This window comes from Opisthorchis viverrini (genome assembly GCF_000715545.1).
Source record: "Opisthorchis viverrini unplaced genomic scaffold opera_v5_1, whole genome shotgun sequence".
In the NCBI taxonomy this organism is placed as follows: Eukaryota; Metazoa; Platyhelminthes; class Trematoda; order Opisthorchiida; family Opisthorchiidae; genus Opisthorchis; species Opisthorchis viverrini.
Window position 1 is genome coordinate 7,257,646 of NW_008751657.1, and position 23,425 is coordinate 7,281,070.

The 23,425-nt window shown below is 45.6% G+C and overlaps 1 protein-coding gene across 1 annotated transcript in view; it reads right to left on the reverse strand.

Annotated features, from left to right (window-relative positions):
• Positions 1–23,101, reverse strand: part of T265_00122 (hypothetical protein) — a gene marked incomplete at both ends in the record, with an annotated part of 58,166 nt that extends 35,065 nt beyond the window's left edge. The window contains 4 exons of the mRNA XM_009163779.1: positions 3,210–3,386; positions 5,295–5,792; positions 11,915–12,088; positions 23,021–23,101. Coding sequence (XP_009162043.1) covers positions 3,210–3,386; positions 5,295–5,792; positions 11,915–12,088; positions 23,021–23,053 — 882 coding nt within the window. The remainder of the gene's footprint in view (positions 1–3,209; positions 3,387–5,294; positions 5,793–11,914; positions 12,089–23,020) is intronic.
• Between the last annotated feature and the right edge of the window lie 324 nt (positions 23,102–23,425).

The window sequence follows — 23,425 nt, forward strand, 5'->3', positions numbered from 1 at the left end:
TTGGTGTACTGGAGGGATGGTCGACTCGGGGTGCTGCAACGGTTCCAATAGCGGGCAGTTGAAGGTGATCCTGGGCTATGGACACGCTAGATTGCAGAACTTCACGTTTGGGCAAGGTAATTTTTCAAGCCACTGATATCCATACTCATGCAATGTAGTGCATTCCTAATTATATATTGCACATAGTGACCAGGTTTTGACGAATTTCGAGGAAAAGTACACTTGCGGACAATTCATGACTTGACACCGAACTTGCAAGATAAGAATACGAGTAAGCACGATGCCGATCGGGGAAAGGACGGCAACAGCAGTAAACACATGACGTCAAACAACTTTTTGGGTGGCGCGATCACACCATGGCACGTGAGATAACATGGAGCGCAAAGCAGTTAAACAAACTGGGACCATTCGGCTGAGGGACAACGCTGACCAAAAAGCACAACCTACGCGGTGGACGGATGAATTAATTAAGGAACCGATGGGTGGAAAAAGTGACCCCATGCAAATGTGTCCAACCACATATCGATCAACTATTGAAGGAATAAACAGACTGTACATAAGAGCATCTAGGCGAAGGACATGAAGAAAAGAACAGATACGAAACTGGCTGCAAACTACAAGCGTTAATTACAAGCCCTTCCAGAATCAGTCCTCTAAGCCTTTGGAAATCCATACCATCTAGCTCAGTTGTTGACCACTGGACAAATAACAGCTTAGCAAGGTTGACACATGGTCAGCAGCATTAGACTCAAATGTTCAAACGATCTCTGTGGCAACTAACTCACTCCTGTTCGATTTTCAAATGTAGATCCAACCGATGGCCTTGGGTGGTATGCCTTTTGGTCACACAACCCACAGCTGCTTGAGAATAACTCATACGACTAAGACTGGCTTTAAGAAACGTGCCAAACAATGCACGGAGCAGAAATGAGGACTCGCAAACAGTAAGGTCAAAATCTAAGGGCAGAGTAGTACTTTGTTGGAATTAAATGTTCATTAAGACCCTGGGAAGATATTTCGACACCTTGCATATCGTTTCAACTGAAACACGAGGTGGCCTTTGTGTAGTGCATTCAGTCTAAGAACACTGCACATGAGATTCGGTTTGAGTCTCGTCTTAACACCACCTCGATTTGCCAACGAACACTTAGCTCTAGTATAGGGAATAAGAATGAGGGGATTCGGCCTAATGGATAAACCCAAAACGGGCACAACCAGTAGTGGGTCTTCCAGGAGTTTCCATCAACCATCAATCGTTTCAATGATAACACTCGTTTTCTCCTAGATCAAACCCAGAACGAGCAAAGCCCGACATTTTTTCCATAATGGATGTTAGGGAATGAGCTCGCCTTCTTGTAACGGTACAGCGACAAACAACCGGAAATGGGGATATATGGTAGCTAGGAGTGTGATAAACTAATCAAAAGCAACAGAAGGGACAAGACGGTCACAGAAGAGTCTATGTGCACAGGCCTGACTAATTTTCATTAGTCTGGTTAGATTCCCCCACAGAATTTGAGAGATCAGCTACGATTGGACGTAAACATACAAGATAGATTCAGACAGAATTAAGCCGATAGAAATAAAGCTGATGTTAAAATGATGAGACTTTGCAAACCTGACACGATGATAAGCGCTTGCTAGCCCGTCAGCCAAAGGTCGTGAATGTGATCATATTAGCGAAATACACTCATTCGCAAACAAATTTGGTTTTGCGAAAACGGTCGTGGGTTGTCGGAGGATTTTCAGCGACCGTCCAGTAGTGCTTTAAGTGACAATATTGTTGTAAATGTTGACAGTCGGCAAAAAAGGTGGAAATATGCTGAAGAAATCCGTAAGAACATCCCCTTGATGTTATACAAGGGAAGAAAATAGCTTATTTACGCGTCGTTTGACGCCGGTACACTAACCTAGACATTATGGCCCAGCGGGGTAAACGAACTGTTGGTAAATACAAAGTATTGTCAAGTAAAAACAAGTGGGATAGAAGGAATGCCAATGGCCAGAGTTCCAAACACACGGTTAGCCTTCTGGCGCCTATACGCATCCCCGGGCGCTACCGAGGAGAAAGTATTTGATGACAGATGTGAGTAACCTTTATCAAACATAAAGAGTTGGTTTCACTTGATTCTACAAACCTGACTGCCGCTCTTTAGCGGTCAGCTTTTAACTCTGGAAGGAAGATGGCCGGATTGGGATAAACTGCCCCTGAGGGATTCATACCTCCCACAAATAAAAAGCACTCGGCACATACGCTGGCTTGGCTAGATACTACATACTGTCCACGAAAACCTGCCAAGATAATTTCGGTCGTTACAGCCCAAGGCCTTCTAATTGATCTAAATAAAAGAGTAGTCGACGTTCCTCAGAACATTAGGTAAATACTGTGAGAAATCATACACAATTACATCAAAATTCTGTGATTTCCGGGAAAGGTGGTAATAGCCTGATGATGAGAACACAACGAACCAAGATCGGTCAAAAAGAACGTCAACGCTTGAGACGTGCAACTGAAGCACGTGCAAATGATCATGAATCAGACTGGTGTAAATTCCAAGTGGGAATCCCGGTGGGCAACTTGCTCTCCCCTTACGGTGGGTCAGAGGGGCGTTGGACTCGGGAAACATAGGCGTTCAAGATAACTGCTTGCTCTGTGATGACTATTGGAGGGTAATCTCCAGGGAAGTGACCGGAATTTAAACCAATCACATAAAATGGGCGCTTGTAAAACGCGCACATTCCAACCACCAATGTTTTACTCGCGAGCAGGTGGGAACAACAGGATAGGAATAAGATTCTGAGCCACAAATGACGAGAAAATGGATGATTATCCATTCGCCCGTTTGTTAAATGAAACACATCTCTACTAACTCCATGCAGAATTCTTCCACAGTCGTGTTTTCGTCCCTACAAGTAATGACCAAACAACGGTGTGGTGCCACTGAGAAGCGAAATAGCTTGGAGAACTGTGCACTTACCTACCTTTTCGTAAACAGTCGAAAGGAAGTGAACAGTCTGTTGCTCACGTCAAACCTCCGGTTGGCCTGATTGTGCTAGCTATTTATCATTGTCAGAAATGCGAGTATGGATTCGCGTCCGGATACCATAACAAGAACGAACTTAATGGAATAAACTGGACTGTCACCCACCCCACTCCTCCAAAAACGGAGTAAATGTACGAAGAGCCCCCCACCCCCCAAGCCACTCACAATTCCTTTGAGACTGTTGCATTCGCGACGGATTGCCTCACGTTCGGATTCGATCAAAGCAAGTTGGTCGACAAGCGCACGGTGTTTATCGTTTGCCAATCGACTGACTGTGTCCAACAACTCAGCTTGGCGACGCTCCACCAGGGCGATTATCTCGGAGAATTTCGAATTGATGGACTGTAGGGAGAAAGAGATGGAAAAAACGGCGGGAGGCATACCCGTGAAACGCTTGTAGATGTTAGTCAGGGACAAGCGAATGGATACACGGTACTTCAAGATTATTCGGATTAACCGGAATGTCTAGACAGTAGTGTTTGTGTACGAGACTTGAAAATTTTAAATGATGGTGGGGGGGGGTAGTTTCTGCTGAGTACGCTGAAATACGAACGGCCGACAATCCACTTAAAGTGTGTATGGATGCAAGGCAAGTTTGAGGGATGTAAAATTCATGTGATGTACAAATACTGTTTTGAATAGTTCCATTGTGAATAGCAAAGGTAGTCTGGGAGTGAGTATGTGTGTGTTGATCGGCAAAGTGCGTCTATACAGTCGGCCCAACTGAATATCGAATATGAGCCACAAACACTTGAGCGCAAGAATTTTATACGGGATAAAAAACTTCCTTCAATGTGAGGCGTCTAGTGTCGTTGAAACAGGACTGTTTAACAGTCCACGGAAACTGTCTGGGTTGACAAGTAAACAGTATTACCTCGAATTGGGAAGTGTCATTCGCTGGCCTCCTTGGCTTTTGCTGGTGTGCATGGGACAGGGTAACGCTAACAGACTGAGGGGACCAATAGGAGTATGCTCATTTGGGTAAACTGGCTATTTATGAAAGTCTTCCTCAGGTTCGTATTGCCAGATATTCGGGGAAAGAAAGACAGCAGCTGGCAACATAATCCAGCATGGTTATTTTCACCTTTGTTCCGTGCTCCATATCCCTTATACTGACTTCATCCCGAAAGGTACTTTGAGGAAATCAAGCTGAGGGTTTTCAGCTCATCTACATCCTTCCCATCAAAGACTGTCAATGCTTCAGATATATCAAGTATAAGCCACCGAATTCCTGTCCGGTTAGTCAGCATGGTATTGGAGGAGGAGAATGAAAACACCCCAGCTTTACACAACAATATACCCTTGAATGGATGAAATTAAATGAAACGTCCAAAATGAAATATATCTTTGTAAAATGTCTTTTGAAGGGCAGATATTTCATACGACAGGGGGAGACAACCCAAAAAAACTGTTGAGAACTGGTACGCAAGTATCATTCACCTACAAGGATATACATACAAAACGTCAGGTAGCCTGCAAAAGGGCAAAGACCACCAGAGATCTTGGGTGAGTTGTGCAGCAATGTTGCCAGATTACGGGATGACTCCAATGGAGTTGCTGATAGTGTGTTACACCAGAGTGTGAAAAGTATGGATTATTCCGAAAGACTCAATAATTCACAGCCCGAACACGCCCGGAAATACAGTTCATCATTCTGGTTGCGAGAGTTGATTGCCGATTCCTGTTTTCGTCTGTTGTAAAGACACACCACTCAATGTGTACATAAAAGAAAGGAAAAAGTGAACATGAGTACTTAGTCACGTTTCTTCGTGTCATCCGTCAGGATGTCATCGAAAACCCGGCACACCAATGGCTAGAAGCCCTAAGGACATCATACGACCAACGGTGTTATTGTATCCACTCCCTTACCCTTAACCCATCAGTTGCTCGACGCTAATTGACTCCACTGATTGCCCTATGCATTATTAGTATCCAGATGTCTTGTCAACACGAACCAAAGTAAGCTCGCAAACGATTCACGATTGAATTGCGCTGGTGTGCACCGGTGAAGGGAATGACGCTGAACAACAAGATCAACACAACTCAAGATAAACGAAAATTGACGGGATCTGGGACATACGAGCAATTACAACACCTGTAGTTAATTGCATCCGAAGAGACCGCCTGAAATTGCACAGCTAGTATGGGTTTGGCGTCGTTCTTCTAATAGTATCAGGAATTAGAAGAAATCTACCAGACAGTATATGAGGACTACGGACAAGAACGACCCACACCGTCCAGAGCACGTACCTCAACGCAAAGACTTTTATTTATCGACAGACGGTCCAATTCAGCGGAAACAGCACTCTGCGCACGATCCAACTCCTGTATACATAAATGCATCTTATACAACATGATCTCGGTGCACCTCTTGATGGCGACATTGAAACTGATGACATTGTGGTTGAGTGCAGAGGTGCCGGAAGTTGTGGGCGTTCCAACACCAGAGTGTTCGTTGGAAAGGCATAAGGGAACATTGGCTGTGTCACAGTCGCTCAACGCTTCACATCCGGACGGGTGAGCTGCGTGACTCCGACCACGGCACTCCGTGCAAAACACAACATCACATGTTTCACAGAACAACAATTCTTGGTTGGGGTGAATACGACATTTGGGAACCACATCGCGCCGCTGAGTTGCCAACAAATCCAACAGCTGGTTGACGATGAAAGCCGGGGGAAAGGACGATGCGCCACCAGTGGGGACGGGTATATCTTCGCGGCAAATCGGGCAACGAAGTGAAGTGGCCTGAGACTAAAAAACACGAAGAACAGGGTAGTCAACTGGATTTGAAGTAACCGGTTTCAACATCATCCCACAAAAACGACCGAAAAATAACATTATTTGAGGAATATGAATGCTCCGGAAAAGTACACGAACCACATCAAACCAAGTGCCCCCAATATCGAATGAGACGAATAGCGGTAATGTCTCTATCTGGGGTTAAAACCCGTCCGCAGACTGGGGCGTTGCGAATTCGAGAGCTTATGTGGAGGTCTAAAGTTTATTGGATTTACTGTGTCGTAGGGTAGTAAATCTTGATGACTTTGGAAGCCACAGTAAGCCATCGAATGAGAGCATGCACAGACTATCACTAGTACACTTAGCTCTCCGGTGGATGTGTTGGAGATGTACCCAGATTTCTCTGACGATAGTAAAACATGAGAATAATTTGGACCCATCACCTGGAGACCACACATTAGGTCATGGCTGGCAGGGGACACTTGTTTTAGACCAACTGAGAAAATGATCGCGTTTCAGAGGGGTTCCCTTGGATGAAATGTTACCCAAATTTGGTGCAAAACAAACAGCTGAATAGGGAAATCCCTTTCATTATATCATTATCGAAATCGAAAGTGCATGAGTTCAAACGCAACAATCGACAAATAAGTACTCAGTGAGGACATACAAACCGCTGAACTGAATCTACAGCAAGATGAGGACTGCATAGGTTACCATAACTTCAATGACGGCAACAGCAGGGCAGTGGTGTATGAGAACTCTCATTTGAAAGCAGTAAAATGATAACGACGTGGTTAACCTGTGGTGGCATCCGAAGAACAAAAGCAAGGTAGCTCAGCTGTCTTATACAAAATACAAAACAAGGTCAGCGGTAAGTATACCGCAGATGCGAGCAAAAGTGCACCAGCGGGGGATCATTCGGTCAAATTTCATCAAACAAACTCGAGTTGTGTAATCCCGTCGTTGCATTCTTGCAGTTCATAGGTTGCTCGACACAGCTCCGGCAACCTACTGCCAATGCGAATTCATAACACGAGTTATGCTCTAAGTTTCAGTTAACCTGGAAACCATACTGAGCGCAAGATCAGAGTGTCCCTGGCCTAGCAGTGTCTGTGTAAGTTATGGTCTCGAGTAAAATTGCTAAATGTGTGACTTGTTAAAAGGATTTTCCGTTAGAAACGGCAATGGCCCTGACATATATTCCCACGACCAGCCGAAGAAAGCAACCAAACCTCAGGGAATCAGTTGGTTGGATAAGTACATCTTGATATCTTAGGCTACGATCCAAGAGAATTAGCGACACATTAGTTAGGCTCGATCCGTAAAACAGCAGAAGCCATTTGATGATACAGGTGAAGGCATGTGGGTTCTCGGAATGAAGGTCGCCGTTACATAAAACAGAAGTAGAACCGTTTATTGAAGTGCTTTTTTGTTTTGACCCACGTGAAGAATTCGTTAGGAAGTCTGATTACTTGAAGATAAAAATGGACTGCCATCAGGTGGCCAAACTTCCTATTACATTTCAACAAGAATCCACTTAGCCCCGTATTCTGCAAACGCATAGGTGCGAACAGTGTCCAAGTCACACGCAACCGACCCTAACATTCAACTGATCAGTTCCAATCATTTGCATTTCAGGATTAAGCACACTCTGCATTGTAAGGGACCGTTTAGTTGCTTTTTTCTTTTTTTTTTTCAAAAAACCACCTATCTACCTGGGCGAACAAACCCATCAATGTTAAAATAAGATAAGAAGTGAAATGAATCGGTGTTTATGGAGAAAATTGAACTCGATTAGGGGGTATGCTGAATTCCACATCGAATTCCACATCTGGAAAATATATGAATGTCTTTTACATCGCCATATCCATCATCTTAGGCGTGAAGTCCATCTTATACCGGGTGCATTATCACCGCCGACTGCGATTTTTTTTATTGAAGAGATCGACCCTAGCACATTTCGTTCCGGGGGGCCAGTTGTTGGAAGTTTCTCCCCATGTTACGATCTCCGAATGAAGTTGCTATGGTTTCCATATAAGCAGATTTTGTCCGATGCCATATGGCTCTCTAAATTCAGATTTACAGCAAAATAACTCACCCTCGATAGATGAACTGATCACACTGCACAGGTTGCGCTGGCTTGGCCACGTGTTGCGTATGCCAGTCGACCGACTTCCTCGAAGGACTCTTTTCCCCCAACCATGTGGAGGGTGGAAGAGAGCCAGAGGCGGCCAAACAATGACTTGGCAGTGAATTGTGAAAGCCATTACCAGCAAACTCAGCTGCGCTGGTCACTGCCGTCTTCCTGGATGGGGACCCCGAGACGGGCCACATCAATGGCTAGAGACATCAGACATGGCCCAGTCACGTCCTCAATGGCGCTCGTGCACCAAAGCTATTGCCTTCAATGCATAGCTCCTTTTCCAACCCCCAACCCCCACTTGATAGCCCAGTGACAGTGCTGGATTTATGCACCAATTTACCAGCTCGCGCGTGCAATGCGCAGCTACCTACCCCCCCCCCCCCCAACACTGCTCGGAGGCAGCTACAACCACTGTACGACGAGTACGCGGTTCTTACAGCTGACAATGATGATGATGATGAGATTTTCAGCAGATCTCATGAAAAACTTGGATTAGTTGAACTCACTACCAAAGAGAAACCGAACCTTGTCGGAGTATGACGGTTTGTTCGCTTTCGGAACTCGCTGAGCTTTACGGTGACCCTCGCAGTCTCTCGCACCAGTTTAATCGACGAATGGAGGTCTGAATAACTGTTCTCTGGGGCTCCAGTCTAGCGGATGAAACATGTGGTGGTGCAGTGTCGTCAGCAGGGTCGCCTCACTTGCTGCATACAGCAGGGCTGGTAAGCAAAGACGTGGTGACACCCGACCATTCCTTTTCATATACTCTTCTCCTATCCCTTCCTCACTCCATTGACCATTCCGTCCTTGCAGGCCCATCCGTTAGGAACAAAGACACTATTCATCTCACATCACGCTTAGCTGTGACATCTGTGCGTCAGTCGGCGACGACAGTATCGTGAAGACTTCTAAATCACTGTCCAAGCCTCGCCGCTCCATTTGTTCGACCAGTTTTAGTGTTACAAGATAAGAAAAGCGCAACAACAGGTTGCTCATGCTCACTCACTGGATTCATCTAAAATTGTACTGAAACAAGGATTCCAAGCCTGAGTAAAATCATTTAGCCGATCGTTCCATCATCCACCAATCACTTCCAGCTGCGCAGCTCTGGCGATCCATGCTGCAACAGGCTGTGCAAGGGTCAGTATCGTTCCACGCAACCTGGCGGAAGGGTAGTTGATAAACTGGATACCCATCGATAGTCGCTCCTGTAGGGTTCGTTTGAAAACGTCGACAACGACAGACTGTTAGTTATTAGTTATTTGTTTATCGCGTCTTCCTTCACCCCGACAAACTCCAGTTCTGACACCATCAAATAAAGTTTCCACGACACTTTGAGCGGTATAAAAGCTCTGATACCGTCCAAGGTTGCCGAGGGGGGGTTGAGTGCACAAATGATCAGTGCAGTAAGGCTGACTCTAATGAGTGGCGGACTTAAATTCGGCACGAACTGGCAACAGAAGAAAGATTGCTTTACTTATGTGCTGACCGCAAACTGTTTTTAAGCAGCACCAACTCTCGGAATAACTGAAATTTCCTGATTATACGGTGGCCCTCAACAGCGTGCCAGACATGGGTCATGAATGACCACGCCGCCATCGCCACCGATGGCATCGTCAATAAATAGGTGTTGTTCCTATTGTTCCTCGCATGAATTGTTGTGTGTGTTTGTCGCATGAATTCTGACCGACCACTCATCCGAAGTAGCCTCTCTTTACTCTTCGATGCCACACAGGCGGTGAAAAACTCGTCAAGAAACTGATAGGCACGCAGATCGGGTTTAATAGAATTCAGCTACTGAGCCCTCTTCCAACTGATCCACAATCGAATGTTAAATGGCACTGGGAGGATATCGCTTCATCTTTGCTCAATGCCGGGAGTTTTGCCTGCAGAATGGCACAGCCAAATTCACTCAAGTACTGGATATCAGGTGGAACAGTGGCAGTGCTTGAATGTCAAAAATGATTCCCTCGGTTCCAAGTATAATTTAACCGGGTGGGTTATCATACGTCTGTTGAGAATTAGTGTGAGCTGACCGTGAAGTGTAAGGAAGCAAAACGGACGAGGAATTCATGAGGCTCAGAGATTTTCCCGTTGATCCGTGCAACGGTCACCTGTGGACGGAACCATTAAGTATCAAATCGGTTCATTAGTCTTCAATAACGAAGGACCACTGGGCCGCGCATCCTAGACAGTAATGCTCGTGACCTTCAACTGCCATGCGGCCGGAATCTCGAACAGTACTAGAGCCCACGAAGGTTATCCTGGGACTTCCTCGGAGGTTAATGATTCGAGCGTCCCCAACCTCCTGGTTCCGTTGACTTTTAACCAATATTGTCCTAGGATAGCAATAGGTTCCCAAAGGTACTAGAGTTTGCTAAACTGCAGGCAGGTAATAATACTACTGTGGGTATCAACAGTGGAGAGAGTGCCGTCGTTTACTACAAAGGCGTCATGGATTTGCACAGCTTGTGGGCTTTTACCAGTGAATTTTTTATTTCCCGTCACACCACCATTCCTTCCATGAACACCATCCGTCACCTGAATCGACGGCCTTCAGTCACATGAACAACACGTGCATCTGAACTTTATTGCAACAGTAGCTATGTCGAAACAACATCGCCTTCCCATATTTTACTCCACAGCCTAAACCAACGCACTTTTGACACAAGGTTCATAAACCATACTAAACGGATCACACTTAGCTATCTCACCATCCCAATTACGGCTTCGATCGATAAGTACCACTGAGTACTAGCAATTGTCATAGGTTATGAAGCACAGGATCGATGCAATTCACATCGTTGAGGCATAAGTTTTGTGGCGTTGACATTATTGAATCTTTCAAAATTAGCATTGGCTAGACTGTTGCTTATGCCTGGCCTAAAACACAATAAACAAAACCAATGAAAGTTACGCAATGGTATTCTGAAAAAAGAAAAAACGGCTGAGTAGTGTTTAAAAGACCTGGGTTCCACGAAAGATGCAAGCCAAAAACGCTGCCAAAAGGCGGTAGAGGTGAGCTATCAAACTCCTCAAAGACTATTGCTTCAATATTATGATGATATCAATTTAGTGTCCTACTGGTCAAAAAGGTCCACAATAGTTCACGAAAAGAAAGACCAGTGTTACCAACGAGGAAATGTAGAACTTAGTCCATCAGCCATTTTGCACTTCGCCTTGGATATAGGAAATTATCATTAGGATCAACAGAAATTTGTGCTAAATGCTGAGTTACTTAGAAAGCCACTCTGGGTCACCTTGAACACTTCCGAAAAACACTTCTGGAACACTGCTAAAACACTCAACTGCTCTTGTGTGGATGCACGGTAATGTCTAAAAAGAAATGAAGAGTAATAAGGAAATCTAAGTCATACTTTGAATTCTGTCCTGTCAAGTTAAAACACCACATTGAGAAGCTGGTCGAACATTATGGACAATGCCGAAAACCTCCTGAATCTTGCATGACTCAAACACACGGTATTTCACACGTGAAACGCACGCCCTGGTCGGACTACGGTTAGCTGATGACTGCGATGAACAGTCTGCATTGATACAGAAGCCGATACAACAAATCTCCAAAAATACAAATGGAGATTCCAATACCCTGGTTAACTCCGTACTTCAAATATATTTTCTAACTTCCATACAACTTGGAGTCTCTCACCGAATGAGGTGTCTAATGCTCGCATCAAACAACAGTTTTACAATGTTTCCGTCCTGAAAAATAAGTTTGCGCCAGGGGTTGCTTTGCCACATTTTACTTGGGTTCGCGCTAAATGGCTAAGTGTTGAATTCTAAATAACAGTTACCGAATGCGGATAAAATTAACCTCGCTGTGAAAAAGATTAAGCGGAGCGAATGGAAAGCAACGATCTAAGTGTCGACGGATGGTTGACATTTAGATTGAATATATCCCGGTAGTTGTGCGAAACCACAAAAAGCACAGTAATGTACCTCGTTCGATTACACGAAAAGAACATACCTGGGTCTCCAAAATCCGATCTAAACACGATCGACAAACAGTATGCGAACAAGGAAGTAGCTTAGCCGCATGTTCGCAGGTATCATATCCAGTGAAACACGTACCGCAGGTGAGAAAACTATCCGCGAAATCGTCCACGTTGATCATAACAGTTTCAACTAAACGCGACGCCATCTGAAGAATGACAGAAAACCTTGGTTGAAATGTGGGTATCAATATGGGTAGAAAAACTGAGATGCAAACAAATTCTGCCAGTTTTTCTGCTGGCAACCAGACGAGTCATATAACTGCTGTAGTCCAGAATTTAGTCAGATGCGAATGGGAAGCGCTCTAATGGTGCAAATAATGATAAACATCAGCATCAGTATCAGCGCAGACAACAATGTCTCGCCATTATAATTTTTTTTCAGAAAAAAAGAGGCCGAGCAGAATATCGTAAAAATAAAAAATAAATCGTTCAGCTGTAACACCCCTCCGGCGCCTAGCTGCTATGCCACCCGAAGGAAGCACGAGGGCTGGGATACTGCCGGGTTGCCCAAGCCTAGACAGGGGAAGTCGAGAGGCAGAGGTTGGGTTCGAACTACGAACCTTCCGGTCATTAAATTCGCGCTCTAACTACTTGAGCCATACCTAACCCTAGAAGCAAAATATGAAGCACCAAGTTTAGCTTAGTTGACCGGCTATAAACCATACACCAAAGATAAATTGGCCTCAGCTGCTACAATTTTGATAAACGGAAAGTGGGATAGTGTGGGATATATAAGCAAGCATTCGAGGCGACGCCATGTTCAGTTAGTCCGGATACTGGGAAGCCGCGCAATGGCTGTGTTAGCTTTAATCCACCAGCCCCATTGATTGCACGACTGAGCCATGTTTACCAGTGTCATTAACCATTAATGAGTTGAGTTTCGGAGTCACCAGCCTTGGAGGTGGTAGTTATTGACCTGACTCAGTTCACCAGTTAGTTTTTCTCATAATTCATTGTTAGATCATATTGTCGGCTTCTCCATCGCTTCCACTCAGCACAAAGCTACGTGGAACTGTGAAGCAGGCGGTTCTCTAGTATGCGGGGTATTTTTTCATGCGGGATATATATATCCCAATTAGCGCAACCTATTAGGCGTGAGTAGCTGATCCATCGTGTGTGTGTGGAGGGTTCGCTCTTCCTAAAACCACCTGACTTACCTCAGGATTGCTGGTCCGATGTTCCAATCACACTCGGCCAATTCTTCAGGGACACTGATGGTCAAATGCTGATAGCTTTTGTACATCCTCTGCGCGTAGAGGCCATGTTTCTAGTCCATAAAGCAGTATGGATCAAACTGCCGTAGTGCACGTTCTGCTCTCGGCAGACAAACTGACGTTAGGCCGATGCCATAGGTGTCAAAAGCTTCTCTCGATTTGAGAAGTCCACCGGAAATTATACAGCTGACGAAAAATCTCTGGGCTAAATGTATTACCGTACTCATTTTGACAATAGTCGATGTGCTCTCGTCAGTATCCAACTGCCTCACACTTGTCCCCTCAGATACTTGAAGGACACGTAAAGTATACTAGCCTGTCCCCTAATTAAGCACCTCTGGTCATCCAGGAGGTTACGGCTAACTATCCGAAAAATTCCTCATATCCGGTGGACGTTGCCATAGCTGCCTTGTTTCCTCTTTTGTTTAACCTTATCACTGACACAATCATAGAGTGCGCACCCTAATGAACTGCGAATAATGCCATTACAGTAACATCTAGAGAAAGGTCAATGAAGTCAGACTATGTGGGAAACATTTTCTCGCTATACACTGATCAATGTCTACTGTATACTCCAACGAGTGACCTTCGTTTCAGCACACGTTTCGCAACTTCAGAGGGCACTCTCATTTCAGGATTTCCAACTCATTTGTATCGTTCTGAGACTCCAGGAAGTGGGTTTGAGTTCACATACATATCAACACAACTGCTTAAGGCATGATAACACCACGATAGAAATCGATGCACGCATAGTCAGGGCAACATTTGACAACTTGCGTTGTGAATGGAGTCAGGAGAGTGTGCTTGTTGGCTGCAAAATCTGACTCCTCTGATCTGAAGAGGAATCGCCGGTACCACCAATCAATAGCTGTCTGGAACGCTTTCGCAACCACGTCGTGCGTAGGTGCGCATTTAGTAATCAACCAGATCACTAGATCGACAAGGCTGGTTAGGTTGTGGATGGAACATGTACCACACATGTCCAGCGACCATCTACCAAAATAAAATACAGATTCCAACCTCGGACTATTGGCAAATTGTTTCCCATAAGACAGGCCAAGACATGGTTGAATGGCAGATTGGTAAATTAACTACTGGTGTATCATCTCTGGTTGTACATGTGCACACATGTCTCAATCTCCAACCCGGAGGATGAGGAGACTGTGTTCGTCAGACCCTTTGACCAACCTGGTATGAGATACCTTGTAAGCGTCGCGCGGACGCCCCCAGTATAGCTCAATGATTCGCCGAGGTACACAAACTGTCACACCACGATGAGGTTCAGTCTCTTCCTGACGGATATCATTTCTGAATAAATATGGTAGTGATATACCCCGACGAAATCAATTCGCCTCAAATTCGTGCCACTTCTCAACTCACGCAGTGTCAGTGTGATAAATCAAGAGCATCTGTCGCAACCGGAGCGAAATCGAATGCTCAGGCGTACAGATATTGAAAATCAGGACAATGGCTTTTTCGTAGAGGATCCTAGCAGCTCGCAACAAGTTACCGATCGAATCCATTTACATAGAGATTCCATCGGACTAAAAACCACATGTACTATTGTGAACGTCAGTTTTTGGAGAACTCGTGGCTGTTTTTTGATATAGCTGTGAAATTCGGCCGTGAGACCCGAAGGTCATGAATGTGTTCATATTTTTTTATGATAGATTTTATCACGGCATAGCAGTCCTCAATTGGCTGCATCATGCCTGTAATGAAACGGCCTCTAAGCAAGTATAAGGTTATTAGTTGGATTCACGACAGTAGAAAACAAGGCCTATTAGGTTAATGTGGTTGGGACATGTGTGGCAAACAACTGTCTATCAACAAGAGCTATGTTTTCCACTCCTAGCCCTTGTTTTGTGGCGGCAGTCGATGACGTGGCAACTAACCAGTGTTGTGGAATCTTCGCGCCTTCCTGGGTGAGGTCCACGTGATTCTCCACACACGCGGCTGTAAAGCGTAAGAGGCATTGTACGTAATCGATTCTAGTGACGAACTTTCTGTCAGTTTCTAGCTGTGCCAAATGGCTAACACTTGCCTTCATTGTGTGCATTATGTTAGGTGAGGTTTACAAACGATCGTGGATCAAAAGCGCTGATGGTGTCTAGCGCTAACATGGTGCTTAAATGGCTTAAATGGGTTTGGGAATGAAAAGGTTCTCATATTTAACGGTTTTTAAGAGAACTTGCAGTACATCCTCCCTTCCTCCTCCATTTCGCTCCTCACCAGGAACTTCTTCCTCCGTAATAGCTAGACTCAAGTGCCCATTGTTATACGACTGTCCGTGCTGATGACGCCAGTGGTGATATAAGGCAGAAAGATGAGGCAAAAGACGAAACTGAAAGCGCCGATACAGTCCAAACAATTCTCTCCTCACTTCAAAAAGCGCCATGGTTTTGAACCTAGATGAGTTTATGCACAAAATTCAGCGCATTCTGAGCCACCACCCACCTGGTGTTCCCCTTCAGATACGATACAAGTTCAGTGCGGATAAAAAGTGCATGGAAACTCCGAGGATGGAAACGAAACAGGAATGAGAATAAGAAATCAAAACCGAATATTCGGCCGCGCTGTTGCGGCATTCAGAAAATTGCGCCCTTGGACGCCGAGTCCAGTGGCTTAGTCACGTCCCAAGACACCAAGATGGTAAAATAACTGTTCATAAGCCAGCGTAATCAACCTTCTCTGAGTAAATATGTTGGCCGGTGGACTGAACCGGTCAGACGATATGTTAAATGCTTAAGTGTACAACCAGTTTACGGTGTTTACCATCATAATCAGGACGCGCGTACAGATCTCGCTCGACCTCAAAACCATTCCTGAGCAGCTATGATCCGCGAAATCACTGAAGGTTACTCATCATCCAGTAGGAACAGAGCTCGAGATAGCTCAGTAGTTAAAGCGCAAAATCCTGGTTTCTCAATTACCCCCATTTGGGCTTGAGCAACCCGGCAGCCCTCATGCTTTCACCAAGCTGGACACAAGCCATAAACTGAAAGAGTGCAACAGCTGGACGAATTGTAGTGGGAAACAGTTGCAGAAATTTAAAGTAATAAGCGCCCGTGTTTTCACACACGACGCTCCCCCATTATGTACGGCAGTGAAGCATCGGTGTCATGCTGATGTCATGCTGTCGATGATGATGATGACCCCCTATTATGATGGTGGTAACTATCCATATAGGATTTTCAGTAACAATCTCCAGAACACCAGAAGCAGCCTGAAGAAGCGGTGCCAAACAACCAATCAGCATCGAATCCAAATTGAGCATGTGGCTGAGATCGATCACTGCCTGACGCTCCTTCTAGAGTACCTTTGTGGATTCTGATTATGGAGTTGCCTGTTGCTGCTTTTCATTGTGCTTTTCTGCCTTACGTAAAACTCACATACTTCACCTAACTACTGATAAATTCCAGGACCCAGCAATCAAACAAACCTGTCAAAACCGACTCTCCCGACGCCTGCCGGCTGCTCAGATGTCGGATGTCAACGGTCATTGGAGACATGTATCCAAAGCGCTACTCAATGCCGGAGCTTTTGTCTATGGTAAAACCCAGCCAACCTTATCCAAACACTCAACCTCTGATAGAACCATGGCTTTCCCGCTCCTGATCGCAACCCCAACTCAACCCGAAGCATCTTCCGGTGCCAGGTGGAATTGAGAGTCCCTGTAGAGGGAAGCTTCCCGGATCCGAAAGGTTGAAGAAATGGAGGATGTGAAAAGTGCTGGAAACGTCCGCAGTCTGTTCCACTGGATTCGCTCAATTGGTCCTCGGGTGCCCCTTATTGGCAAAACCATCAGGAACCGAAATAGTTATCCGATATCCAGTAAAGAACGTTTGTATCGTTGGGCACAGTTTCTCCAACAATTCAGTCGGTCACCTGCTACTTCCAATCCGGAATCCTAACCTTAAACAGAGTATGTGAATATGGAACACCCTTTGGCCTCAGAAGAATACGAATGTATATCTCTACTCAAGCGTCACCATGGTCCTGGTCCTGACGAATTCCACCTATTACGTTCAAGGGTGGTAGTGCATTCCTTTGCCAGTGCCTATCGAGTTTACGTGTGTCTGTCTTGGAGAAAAAGGGTAATCACAGTGAATCTGATAACCACAGAGGAGTCATACTTACCAACGTTGTACTAAGGTATCTGGCGTCACTGATTCTTCGCCAACTTAAGGTGGTACGCAAGGCTTTCACCCACGACCATCAAGCAAGATTTCGACCACATCTTCACACTCTGGCAGTTGTTAGAGAAACGCCATATGCAGGCGGCCCACAACCTTGGTGTTCATTGACTTCAAAGGTGCGTGCAATTTTGTCGATCAGTTGGTGCTCTAAACCACTTTTCCTAAAGAGGATATGCCCAGAAGTTTGTGAACACGATACGGTCTGACAAGGACATCCACACTTCCCATTCTTGTTCAGCTTTGTCACTGATGAAGTGAGGGGAAGGTCTTGAAATTCCCAGTGCTCAAATCGCTGCTGTCGTTCTGTGGTACGCAGACGACATCACCCTCATCTTTGAAAACGACCGCCAAGCACAAGTAGTGTTGAATAAACTGACCACCGTTATACCATCTTTCGACAACCGCCGTGCACCTTCGAAATGGTCTATGAATATACGTCTTACGAATCAAGGAGAATCACTAGAGGTTGTGGAGAATCCTACATGCCTCGGCACTTGTATTAGATCCGATGGAAGCGTGTCTGATGAAGTCAGTGCACTAATCTCAAAGGCCCGATTGACGTTTGCTAATTTGGATTACTTGCGGTGTCAAAACGGTATACCATTCGGTGTGAGGACTCGTTTCAGACTATAGTAAGGGCTGTATCGTTGTGTGGTTGCGAGACATTACTTATGCGGACAGATGTGTGGCATCTTCAGGTCTATGACAACCAATGTCTCAGAAGTGTTCCTGGCGTCCGATGGCTTCAATGGATTAGTAACAAGGTGGTTAAAAAACGGATAGCAGGTATTTCAGTCGCGAAAAACATTCAGCAACAACAGCGACGGCTCGGTCATGTGCAACGCATGCCGAAACATGGTTTATCAGGACGAACGTTGTTCTACGTATTTCCTTCAGAATGGCGCGAATTGCGAGGTGGGCGATGATGTGTGACTTGGTAGAAGGGTGCAAAAGAGATTATGAAGGATTTGGGTGTCGTTTGGCATGATCCGTGAGATCCTTACGCCTGATTGGAAACACTGTGAGAAATGGCAGCTGATGTCAGTGGCATTCGTCGTCAGTTCACTTCCAGGTTGTCCGACTGGGCGCTTGGAGGTGTAGGCTTCTGATAGGCTGGCGCCAGTTCCCTTCCGTCACCCACTCTTTTATCTCCTCAAACGAAAAGATAACCATTCAGCTACCAGGGACGGTTCAGTGGTCAGAGCGCGGATTTACTGACCGGAAGGTTCGAACCCGACTTCCAGGCTTGGGCAACCTGGCAGTACCCCCAGTCCTCGTGCTTCCTTCTGGTGACATGGCAGTTATGCACTGAAGGGATGCTATAGCTGAGCCCGATTCAGCTATGAAAATCTTCCTCTGTCTATCTGCCATGCCACGCGGAGGGAGCACGAGGTCTGAAGCAGGCTGCCCAAGCCTAGACAGGAGCAGTCGAGATGCCCAGGTTGAGCTCGACCCAAAGAACCCCCGATCAGTAAGTCCGCACCCTAACAAGTGAGTTGTATAGATCTTTTCCTTCAACTTTAAGGCTGCAAATCTGACAACACAAAGCATCCTTCAGTAGGATATCTGTACTACTTTGCGCTACCGATGCGTAGTTCACGTTAAGCCTTCACTTTGCTGTTGAGTAAGAGGATAAGCAATATAGTTGAGCACGAACAGTACTGTGAAAGCACCCAGACGCTTGAAGTTTTTTCACCAAAAACGACAGGACCATCAGTCTTAGAACAGCTACAACGGTGCTCTGCACAAGAACTGGCTTTCCGATAACCTTCGATAGTCCAGAGGGTTGACATTTCACCTGACAGCTTCGCGAAACGCGTAAAGGTAGATGAGTTTTCTAACTTCAAAATGATTAACCTTGAAAGAAAAGGGGGGCGATATATTAGGGACCCTTGCGATTTCGCTAACTAGCTGCAGTTTTTTTCTCCCGCACAAAGTGTGTCCGCGTAATAAATACCTCGTTTATGACTGTAGCCGTACATAGCCAGTGGATGGTACTTCATGTGGTACTGATTTGTGTCGATAACACTCGCACCGCGTGCAAGTAGAAACCGTGCAAGTCGCCGGAGATTACATGATAAGGACGTTATACCTTGAGCACACATGCAGTGAGCATAAACCAACACAAAGTTACATTTACATCCTACGGAGACTTCCATGTCGCAAAACCGAAGAATCGAAAGGTTGTGGCAATTGACATGTTCTAGAATGCAGCGTTTGCCATTTTGGTTGAATTATTGCTGGAGTATTGAAGTACAATCTTGCTTACTAGGTTTCGGTTCATGAAGGTTTGTTCTGTTTCCATCCCCGGAACCCTCACCTAGGAAGGATCACTGTATCCCGGCACTTCCATAAAATGCATGCTGCAACTTAAAGTTTTATGCTCGTAATCATTTCCAGCTGAAATTCCATCCCATTAGGCGTGCGCATATGCACCCTAAGGTTTCGGTTCATGAAGGTTTGTTCTGTTTCCATCCCCGGAACCCTCACCTAGGAAGGATCACTGTATCCCGGCACTTCCATAAAATGCATGCTGCAACTTAAAGTTTTATGCTCGTAATCATTTCCAGCTGAAATTCCATCCCATTAGGCGTGCGCATATGCACCCTATCTGTTTACATGCAAACAGCGGAACACACAGCGAAGCGGAAATTTAAAAGGCCCGACGGCGTGCGCACACCCTACCTGTTTACATGCAAACAGCGAAGCGGAAATTTAAAAGGCCCGACCGGGTTCGTGGGCTTCTAAATTATTGACTGACTTGGCTTTCTTCGAAAAAATTTCAAAACCCATTGCATCCGGACAGGGCTAACAGTTGCGTTGCAGTCTTGGCTGAGGCAAACGTACAGCCTGACTGCGTCCCATAGTACTCGGTCCCACCGCCTAAATCCAAGGCATCGAAACTAGAATAGAACGCCGTAGCTAGTTACCAACCGTGTTTGCGGCAACATTTTGCATGGCCAAAGGATGACGAGCGAAGCGCCTCACGACGCCCATCTCAAGTCGAATGTTTCGGTTTCCAGAGATTTTATCACACAGTTCTATCAACAAAATTGTTCGCCATATATAACCCGCTGTGAAAAAGGTTTCTATGCGACAGTATACCATTCGGTGTGAGGACTCGTTTCAGACTATAGTAAGGGCTGTATCGTTGTGTGGTTGCGAGACATTACTTATGCGGACAGATGTGTGGCATCTTCAGGTCTATGACAACCAATGTCTCAGAAGTGTTCCTGGCGTCCGATGGCTTCAATGGATTAGTAACAAGGTGGTTAAAAAACGGATAGCAGGTATTTCAGTCGCGAAAAACATTCAGCAACAACAGCGACGGCTCGGTCATGTGCAACGCATGCCGAAACATGGTTTATCAGGACGAACGTTGTTCTACGTATTTCCTTCAGAATGGCGCGAATTGCGAGGTGGGCGATGATGTGTGACTTGGTAGAAGGGTGCAAAAGAGATTATGAAGGATTTGGGTGTCGTTTGGCATGATCCGTGAGATCCTTGCGCCTGATTGGAAACACTGTGAGAAATGGCAGCTGATGTCAGTGGCATTCGTCGTCAGTTCACTTCCAGGTTGTCCGACTGGGCGCTTGGAGGTGTAGGCTTCTGATAGGCTGGCGCCAGTTCCCTCCCATCACCCACTCTTTTATCTCCTCAAACGAAAAGATAACCACTCAGCTACGAGGGACGGTTCAGTGGTTAGAGCGCGAATTTACTGACCGGAAGATTCGAACCCGACTTCCTCTGTCCAGGCTTGGGCAACCTGGCAGTACCCCCAGTCCTCGTGCTTCCTTCTGGTGACATGGCAGTTATGCACTGAAGGGATGCTATAGCTGAGCCCGATTCAGCTATGAAAATCTTCCTCTGTCTATCTGCCATGCCACGCGGAGGGAGCACGAGGTCTGAAGCAGGCTGCCCAAGCCTAGACAGGAGCAGTCGAGATGCCCAGGTTGAGCTCGACCCAAAGAACCCCCGATCAGTAAGTCCGCACCCTAACAAGTGAGTTGTATAGATCTTTTCCTTCAACTTTAAGGCTGCAAATCTGACAACACAAAGCATCCTTCAGTAGGATGTCTGTACTACTTTGCGCTACCGATGCGTAGTTCACGTTAAGCCTTCACTTTGCTGTTGAGTAAGAGGATAAGCAATATAGTTGAGCACGAACAGTACTGTGAAAGCACCCAGACGCTTGAAGTTTTTTCACCAAAAACGACAGGACCATCAGTCTTAGAACAGCTACAACGGTGCTCTGCACAAGAACTGGCTTTCCGATAACCTTCGATAGTCCAGAGGGTTGACATTTCACCTGACAGCTTCGCGAAACGCGTAAAGGTAGATGAGTTTTCTAACTTCAAAATGATTAACCTTGAAAGAAAAGGGGGGCGATATATTAGGGACCCTTGCGATTTCGCTAACTAGCTGCAGTTTTTTTCTCCCGCACAAAGTGTGTCCGCGTAATAAATACCTCGTTTATGACTGTAGCCGTACATAGCCAGTGGATGGTACTTCATGTGGTACTGATTTGTGTCGATAACACTCGCACCGCGTGCAAGTAGAAACCGTGCAAGTCGCCGGAGATTACATGATAAGGACGTTATACCTTGAGCACACATGCAGTGAGCATAAACCAACACAAAGTTACATTTACATCCTACGGAGACTTCCATGTCGCAAAACCGAAGAATCGAAAGGTTGTGGCAATTGACATGTTCTAGAATGCAGCGTTTGCCATTTTGGTTGAATTATTGCTGGAGTATTGAAGTACAATCTTGCTTACTAGGTTTCGGTTCATGAAGGTTTGTTCTGTTTCCATCCCCGGAACCCTCACCTAGGAAGGATCACTGTATCCCGGCACTTCCATAAAATGCATGCTGCAACTTAAAGTTTTATGCTCGTAATCATTTCCAGCTGAAATTCCATCCCATTAGGCGTGCGCATATGCACCCTATCTGTTTACATGCAAACAGCGGAACACACAGCGAAGCGGAAATTTAAAAGGCCCGACCGGGTTTGTGGGCTTCTAAATTATTGACTGCCCGGAGCAAGTAACGACCATGCAGACTATCACTATGGACCACGAAAACGTCCCAGTAAAAACGCCACCGGTGGCTACGATCGGCCAAAGGTGTAAACCGAAAAAAAATAGCTCGACTTCATTGGCTTTCTTCGAAAAAATTTCAAAACCCATTGCATCCGGACAGGGCTAACAGTTGCAGTCTTAGATTGGCTGAGGCAAACGTACAGCCTGACTGCGTCCCATAGTACTCGGTCCCACCGCCTAAATCCAAGGCATCGAAACTAGAACTCAACGCCGTAGCTAGTTACCAACCGTGTTTGCGGCAACATTTTGCATGGCCAAAGGATGACGAGCGAAGCGCCTCACGACGCCCATCTCAAGTCGAATTTTTCGGTTTCCAGAGATTCTATCACACAGTTCTATCAACAAAATTGTTCGCCATATATAACCTGCTGTGAAAAAGGTTTCTATGCGACAGCTAATACATTTGGCTTGTATGATTAAAGGGAATCAGTGGAAATAATTTTCCAAAACTAGGCCACCTCTGGCTGTGTTTACTGGGGCATCCCACTGCAGCATAAAGCGTACCGACGCAAAAGCAACACCATGCAAACCATGTTAATCTGAAAATCGTCTGAAACGTACGTCAGTCATGGGGGCCGTCGAGACATCAGTCATGAAGCAGAAAATCTGCGCTTTGCTGGCAAAGGAGCACAAAAGACCGAGTTGGCGGACAGTGCGCACCCAGCGCTCTGATTGGGTGGTTTTCGGAACACAGCACAAGGTGACCTTGAAGCGTGAACTCGTGACCAAATAATGCAAGTGGGGCTTACAGTTCAGTGCAAACATTCGAACATTGTATTCGACGAATTATCCGGAAGTGTGGATGCATTACTCGAAAAATATGCAATATTGCGTTATTTTATGAATGCTGATAGAATCCTCGAAGCAATTCATCACCCATCCAAAGTCACACTTAAGCTGCAAAACCTAATAAGAAACAGTGAAAACTAAAGCAACAACCAAGAGTTCCATATGTTTACTTCGCCT